General features: G+C 44.1%; 1 protein-coding gene across 1 annotated transcript; it reads left to right on the forward strand.

Annotated features, from left to right (window-relative positions):
* Nucleotides 1-58: 58 nt before the first annotated feature.
* Nucleotides 59-7,950, forward strand: api5 (apoptosis inhibitor 5). The gene is made up of 14 exons (XM_048973276.1): nucleotides 59-371; nucleotides 1,020-1,181; nucleotides 1,666-1,759; nucleotides 2,036-2,101; nucleotides 2,190-2,341; nucleotides 3,200-3,406; nucleotides 3,498-3,602; nucleotides 3,688-3,777; nucleotides 4,907-5,088; nucleotides 5,230-5,323; nucleotides 5,425-5,481; nucleotides 5,796-5,875; nucleotides 6,036-6,175; nucleotides 7,012-7,950. Exons 1-14 carry the CDS (start codon nucleotides 300-302, stop codon nucleotides 7,089-7,091), a joined length of 1,581 nt encoding a protein of 526 aa, XP_048829233.1. The 5' UTR covers nucleotides 59-299; the 3' UTR covers nucleotides 7,092-7,950.
* The last annotated feature ends 211 nt before the right edge of the window (nucleotides 7,951-8,161 follow it).

Below are 8,161 nucleotides of genomic sequence, written 5' to 3' on the forward strand. Positions count from 1 at the left end.
AAGGAGACCCCCTAATGACGATGACCCGCGTCACGTGAGACTGTTTGTGGCCCATATGCGCACGCGCAGCCTCACTTTCGCTGCAGTGTCGTAAAGGCTGGCGGTACTTCCAGTTCATTCTTCCGTTGTTTTTTTTACCCGCTATAAACCTGATGTTTATATAGCGCATAGAAACGATATTAACCACGACCAGAAGATTTTATAGTCGCGTAGGGCACTGAGCTAAGGGCAGCGGGAAAAGAAGAAACACCATAAGAGCGTTATCGTACGTTTAGTGAGGCGTATCGGTACCCACGCTGATGGCGGCCACTGTGGAGGAGCTATACCGTAACTATGGGATCCTGGCAGACGCGAAGGACAACCTAAGCTCGGTGAGTGTCGCGGCGAGCACTTTAGCATCAGCAGCAACGGTTCAAGGCTTGTTTCGGTGGGCGATGATGCGGGCGGGGGGTGGGGGCACATTGGTTCGGTGCTAGTTAATCTGTAACAGCGCTGTCGGTTGTCAGTGTATGTGCGTTGTTAGCCTGTTAGCCTGCTAACTACGTAGCCTATCCTGCCAAGACTTACTCGCGGGCTAACCAACCGGCCCGCAACGTGGTGGCTGTTTCATTCCTTAGGTATTCTACTATTATTGGAGAGAATGAATAACTAAAGCGGCTACTTGTTGCTGTTGGTATTTAGTCACAGCACACCGTCCCAGCGCCGTTCGGGCCACGGCATGCGCTCGCGTAGCGCGTGAGAACTAAGATCCCCCAAGTAATCTTCGAATTAAATTTGGAAGCATTAACCATGTACGGCATCTGATCACTTTGTTCACCATTTAGGCGAGACTTTCAGTCTCGTGCAATTATGAGCGGTGTCTTTCAAACTGCAGGAGAAATCACTATAAGTAATACGTGATTTTGTAATTATTTTGTTGTCTCATTTGGTCCCACAGCTTTAAACGTGTTTTCTGATACTCGAGGTAACGGTATTAAATACTGCATTTGTTCAACTGAGATGATTGTTTATTTTTGCAGCACAAGGATGCATACCAGAAGATCCTGGACGGGGTGAAAGGCGGCCCGAAGGAGAAGCGTCTAGCCGCACAATTCATCCCTAAGTTCTTCAGTAATTTTCCGGAGCTTGCCGATTCTGCCATCAACGCACAGCTTGATCTCTGCGAGGACGAAGATGTTTCGGTAGGACTAACAATAAATATTGTAGAGCTGGTGAGATCTGCGCATCCCGGCATGCCTCGGGAGCACGTGTACATAACCCTTGTATTGCTGCTGTTGTATTTTTTTGATTAATTACTGTATTCCCGATTGTGGCATGTATGTTTGCCCTTGTCTTATTTGCATCCTGTCCGATCCTCACGTGTCCTTAAATCGCGGTGCTTGTTGAATGCCTGTTATAACCTTGTTCAGGATTGCAATAGAAAAGCATGTTTTTCCTGGCAAACAAGTCTATTGGTCTTCCTTGCTTTTGCAATGCCTCAGTACGTTTGGCACTATGATATATTTATGCAACCTGTAGAGACTTTGGTGTAGCTTAGTGGAAAGTAGAGAATATTAAAAACTCTTTCTCCTTGCAAAGTGTCATGTTATCGTTAATCATTTTCTCATGCGGTGGTAAAGGGTGATTTAAGGAGGCTGAACCTTCTGTTCTCTTGAACCTTTTTAGATCCGACGACAGGCCATCAAGGAACTCCCACGGTTTGCTGCTGGCGAGAACTTGCCCAGGGTGGCAGACATACTCACACAATTACTCCAGACTGGTAAGGGCACATAGCCTCTGCATAGGAGTAATTCTCAAGACGTCCTTGCACCATTGTGTATATAAACACATATTCAATGCCTGTACACTATGCATGTGGTTGAGGTTTGCATAAAAACTTTTTTTTGCACAAGTTGCATGTGCATGGTGATGTTCTTAATTTTTTTTTACTTTGCTGCACTGAAAGATAGTAAAAATAGATTTATCCCATGCTTGTAATGAATAGTTAGTTGGAGGATGGATGGACTGATGTATGAAGGTTTAAAATTTCCCACAGATGATTCAGCAGAATTCAACCAAGTCAACACAGCTCTGATCTCAATCTTTAAGATGGATGCAAAGGGTATGTACCCACCCCATGCCCCTCCAAAGCACCTTCTGAGAGAATGCAAAAGCAGGCGGTTCTGTTTTCATTCTTTGTTGAATTTCAGGTACACTGGGAGGCCTTTTCACACAGATTCTGCAGGGTGAGGACATCGTCCGTGAGAGAGCCATAAAGTTCCTGTCCACCAAACTAAAGACACTGCCCGAGGAGGTTATGACAAAGGATGTGGAGGATTATGTCTTCACAGAGATCAAGAAGGTGGTGGTCTCAGCTGTGGCATTTGCTGTTGATGTTTTTGTGCAGGCTTTATATTTTAATTGCACCTAGAAGGATGTATTTTAAGTGGATCTCTTCACAAAGCCGAAGAAACTCAGGTAGGACGTGTCACTATGGCAGTGAATCCAGCATGTAGCTGGTTAGGAATCTCAGGATATGCTATGTTTACCTTTGGTTAAAGAGTTCATGTTGTGGAAGCGGAAAGTAGGTATTGCAGGGGGTCCACAAGGGGTATAAAATGAGGAGCGGGTAGTGAGGATCTGTAACTTTCATGTTGCCTGATCAGGTCCCAGTAGCTCGTATCCTGGGCAGGACGTTAGAGGTGCATGAATATTTGGGCAGATGCAGATCCAGCACATTATCGGGGCCCTGAATACAAAAAACTATTTATACGCTTGGGGAGCATTATTCCTCTGCTTAGTAAATTTTACCGCGTTTCTTCCGATGGAAAGTGGCGATCCTCACGAGGGGTCCAAGGCTGCCCTTTGTCTGACTTTCTAGTTATGCCCCTGATGACAGAGCACACAGCTTGCTCTGGTGACAAATTGAGGTATCGAATATAAGCTGTAGATTTTAAAAAGTCATTAATGGGTAAAAGCGTTTGTTGGCGGTTCATGTGTATTGATCATTGAGCAGTCTGACTCATTTACTCTGTTGTACTTAGAGAGTCAGAGTGCCATATTTTAGCTGGCACATGATGGACCATATGGGGGGAATTATCAAACTATCTAAGAGTTTTGGGTGTGGAGTGTTACACCCCACCGGGAACTACTTTTTTTGGGCGGTGCTCTAGTGAGATTGTGCTGAACTGCTTGTCCTTTCATGTCCTTGGGGTCACAGGTGCTGGAGGACGTGACAGGGGAGGAGTTTGTATTGCTCATGCGCATCCTGTCCAGCCTGAAGAGCCTGCAGACTGTGAGTGGGCGGCAGCAGCTGGTGGAGCTGGTGGTGGAGCAGGCTTTCCTGGAGCAGGCGCTTGATCCCACGGACGCCGACAGCGTGGACCGGCTGCTGCAGTGCACTCGGCAGGCCCTGCCCCTCTTCTCTGTAAGCCTCCCCCCTCCGCCTTGCTCACCAGCAGTGCTAATTTCTGCCCTTGCATGTTCTCTCATCCTGTTGGCTCTCTCCTCGTCTGTAGAAAAATGTACATTCCACAAGGTTCGTGACGTACTTCTGTGAGCATGTCCTGCCCAACCTGGGTTCCCTGACCAGCCCGGTGGCTGAGCTGGACATCCAGCTAGAGGTCAGTGCTGCACCCCCCCCTCACCCCCCCATTGATAGCATGCCTGCGAACCGCTGGTCCTGACTTGCTACCGCCCCCTCCACAGGTCCTGAAGCTCCTGGCAGACATGAGCCGTTTCTGTGGTGATATGGAGAAGCTGGAAACCAATCTGACTATCTTGTTTGAGAAGTTACTGGTAAGGCGCTGGAGTTTTGACTGTCTCCATAGTAACCGGGAGGATCTTCGTCCCGTTGCGTGGTGAGGGTGTGGAACATTAACTTAGTCATACTTTGAAAACCATTCATGCAAAGTGTTTCGTGTTTCCTGTTTTTGTTTAAAATGCCCTTAGGATTCCCCTCAAGCAATTTGAAAACACGATGAAATGACAACCACAAACGGAATGGACTGCAAACTGAAATCTGATTTTAAGAAATACATCATGCAAAGAGCGTAACGCTAGGAAAAACGCCAAACACCAGAAAAACACTATGAAAAACACCTGCTTGTCCCAGGAGACGAGTTGGACATTGCAAGTGTTTGTGGCTGTTTGCATTATGCATGTTCCAACAGATTCGTAATAGTTCCACTTTTAGTTGGCAGAGTCTACAATACAGTGACAGTCTGGTGCGTGTCAGGCTTTAAATGTCCAAGGTACCACCACACAGTCAATGTCTTTATCTTGTATATCCACAAACTACAATATCTCCTTTGTAAAAAGATCACCGGCAACTGAAGTTTCCACTAAGAGAGTGTTTGTCTGTTCCCCAAGTCACTGTTACTGATGATATGTGTATTGATACTGAAATATTGATTCTTTTGATCTAAAACGTTTAATTTGGACAATCGAATGTCAGAATATATTGTTGTTTGAACCTGGTAATTCACATGTTTGATTAAATCCTTCACCCCATCCCCCACTCCACTAACATTGTTTGGCATAGGTTACGACAACCATATGATTGCTTGGCATGATAGGCTGATTAGTGCTATGAAGCAGTTTTCCTTATTGGCAGTTTATGGTGGGTTTTTTTTCTCGCTCCAGTTTTATATGAAGATAAGTGTCATTTATATTGGCCAGCCCTACATGTCAGATAAAGACCTTTTATTCACATGTAAATGTTAAGTTCAGTTTGACATCAGGTCTGTTTTCATCTTGGTCTTTAACTAGATATAAACCCTGTTTGTGCAAATTGGTTGCTTAACTTGTCTGTCTAACTTATCACTTGCTTAACTTATCACTTATCACTGTCTCTTTTACAGTTTGTTCTGCTTAAGGCTCCTGATTTGGTTTGATGTATTTGTTTTTTCCCGCTCCTCCTCCTCAGGAGTTTATGCCGCTCCCCCCAGAGGAGGGGGAGAACGGGGAGAATGCGGGAAGTGAGGAGCCCAAGCTTCAGTTCAGCTACGTGGAATGTCTGCTCTTCAGCTTCCACCAGCTTGGGAAGAAGCTTCCCGACTTCCTCATTGACAAGATCAATGCGGAGCGCCTCAAGGACTTCAAGATCAGGCACGTGGCATGTCCACACCGTGCTGCCCTTCGCCATCGGGGTTTCTTGCACTTATTAATGCAGAAATCAGACTCTGCTCTCCACCATGATTTTGATTTCTTGTCCCTCACCCCCCCCCCCCCCCTTTTTTTTTTTTATAGGTTACAGTATTTTGCACGAGGACTTCAGGTCTACATCCGCCAGCTTCGAGTGGCACTTCAGGGGAAGACTGGGGACGCTCTGAAGACTGAGGAGGTCTGTCCTGGCCCACAATGCTTTGGGCTCAGACCCTTGTCTGCTCCTCTACAGTGATTAGCAGCGCATACCAATAAGTACCTTCTGATTCTGTTTTCCAGAATAAAATAAAGGTTGTGGCCCTGAAGATTACAAATAACATCAATGTCCTTATAAAGGTGAGTTCAGATTAGGAATGACCAATGCGGCTCTACAAAACTTAAATGAACAAATGAAAAGCCAGGTATTTAATCACCTGGATGAACATTTGTGGAGGAAGTAGTAAAAGGCATTTAAAGGTGTATTTTTTTGAAAAATGCACGAAACCCCTTAAGTTCTTGGAAGGTACATTAGTGTTTCGGATTGTGCATCATTATAAGAGGGGGTTGGTCTGGTAGAGGGCAGAAAACGTGGAATCGCAGAGTTAGCAGTGACTATGTATTCTAGTACCTTACCTTATGTGTAAATTCTTGTTATGCATTTTATTCTGTAGGATCTGTTCCATAACCCACCCTCCTACAAGAGTACAATAACACTGTCCTGGAAGCCGGTGCAAAAGACGGACGTCACAGGGTAGGTTCCCGTGTTTCTCTCCCGTCCCCAAATCTGCGCGGGAGAAGTCGTCCTACACTCAGCTGACGCACGGTGGCACTAGGCCATTTGGGCCACGGCTAGGTGAGAGCGAAATCGGTTTTTAATGATCCTCCCACAACCCTTCTGTATCTTCCCACAGTCAGAAGCGACCATCTGGGGAGGAGACAGGGTCCGGGCCGGTGATGAAGAAGCTTTCTCCACTTCCACGGAGAGATGCAAGGCAGATCTACAACCCCCCTAGCGGGAAATACAGTGCCACCATTGGCAACTTTTCTTACGGTGAGAGTCTGTACTGGTCAAGCAGAATCTCTATTTTAATGCTGACCAAAGAACCTTTTTTCCCTTTTAGGGCACTTTTCCACAGCAACAAGTACGATACTTTCGATATTTTAGCTTTTCCATTGACTTCCGGTTGAGTACCAGTACCGAAAGTGCCAAACCAGCTGGGGTACTTCGATGATACTTCGGTACTTTGTTGTGGGACTTGAAATACTTTCTTTTGTCGATTTGGTTATGCAAATAGCCTGCCACTGAAGCACAATGCAAGTGCCCCCTTGAAAATAATAAGTTAAATAAAACAAAAATGCGATTTGGTCATAACATACACAACAAAAAGATCAGGATGGCATGGCAAGCCATGACAAGAAATTTAAAAAGAATTTTGTTGAATATATTAATACATCACATATATAGAATGCTGTCCTACCAATGTGATTTTAGTATAAATATAGCGTTGTAATTTTGTTGTAATATTGGGGTATTTATAAAACAAAAGGGGTTCATAAATTCCTCAGTGCCCGTCTTCAAGTGATTTAAACGGCAAGGATGAAAATGATTGATTGTCTCAAAGAACGTATGCAGTGCAAAAGCAGGGGAGGTAAACTTTTAAACTTTTTGATTTTATATTAGTGAAGCTTTAACCCCCCATGCTATAATGTCTGTAAAGTAAGAAAAAGCCTTATTTCTAATAGCCGACTAGCGATGCAAGAATTGTATGGGCATGACATGCGATGTTGTAGTACTCGTAGGACTGGCAAAACTAGACTTCTTTTCACCGAGTAGAATTTTACTTGGAATTGATTAAATGTTGGTGCCATGTTTGTGTTGGATTTCAGAGCAACGTGGTGGATTTCGAGGAGGGCGCGGCCGAGGCTGGGGGGGCAGAGGCAACAGGAGCCGAGGCAGGATCTACTGAGCGGCCTGCTGTTCTCCTGGCCGAATGCTGCCACCACACGGGCTCCCACCAGTGACTGGGCCTTTTTTTTTCCCCTGACCTCTGCCACACTTCAGCAGCTTGATACTTTCTACATTTCCTTTCTCTCCAGTCACCCAGAAATATTAATCTTGAGTTTTATTTTTTAAAGCAAATTTGTTTGAGAGACATTAGACTGGGAACTTTTCCACCACCCTTCCAGCAACATTTCTGTTTGAGTAAGTTTCCAGATTTTTTTTTTTTGTACGGACACATCTGTGGCATAGAAGATGACCAGGCCGTGATAATACTGACTGTTCAAAACCTGATGGAACAAACGCTTTTTGTTTAACAAACTGGTGACAATTGCTGTCCTTGTATGTTCCAGGCTTGTTAGACTTGGTATCAAAATTGTCATCTGAAATCTTGAAGTGCCCTGTTGGTTTTTTATTATTTTTTTTATTTTAAATATCATACCCCACTGGGTGATTTTGCAACGGATTCATAGTTCAATAGACTAGTCAGCAGGTTATTATGAAAAGGTCTAAATTGTAATATGAAAACAAATTTGCCACCTTAGACAATTTTATGGGCCTGCTTCCAATACTATTAATAGTAGAAGCAAGGAGCGTTTATAGTTTCGGGTTTTTTCCAGTTGACATTGCCAATAATACACTTGGAGTCTAGGAGTAAGATTCATTGAGAATTTTGGGCAACTTGGCTTTGTATGTGACTTACAGTAGTTATAAATGAATGTGAAGTTTTTCTGCTGTAAAGATTTGCATGCATTTTTGTATTGCCATTTTACTCCTGTTAAGTGTTATTTAAAATGTTTTGGATTAAAAAGAGGATCTGGACCAAAGTTGTCTGATTATAAATCCCGTTAATGTATAGTACGAAATGGTGTATAAGGAAAGTTGATTTATCTCGCATTCATACACGCAGCTATTTTAAATTCTACTTACCCAGCACAGGTTCGCGATGAATTTAAAGCCTGTTATACAGAACGCAGGACACAAGTCAGGGGTGTGTCCACAATGTATATTAACGTTAGTAATATTTACATGCTTAAA

Source organism: Brienomyrus brachyistius, chromosome 13 (assembly GCF_023856365.1).
Source record: "Brienomyrus brachyistius isolate T26 chromosome 13, BBRACH_0.4, whole genome shotgun sequence".
Classification (NCBI taxonomy): domain Eukaryota; kingdom Metazoa; phylum Chordata; class Actinopteri; order Osteoglossiformes; family Mormyridae; genus Brienomyrus; species Brienomyrus brachyistius.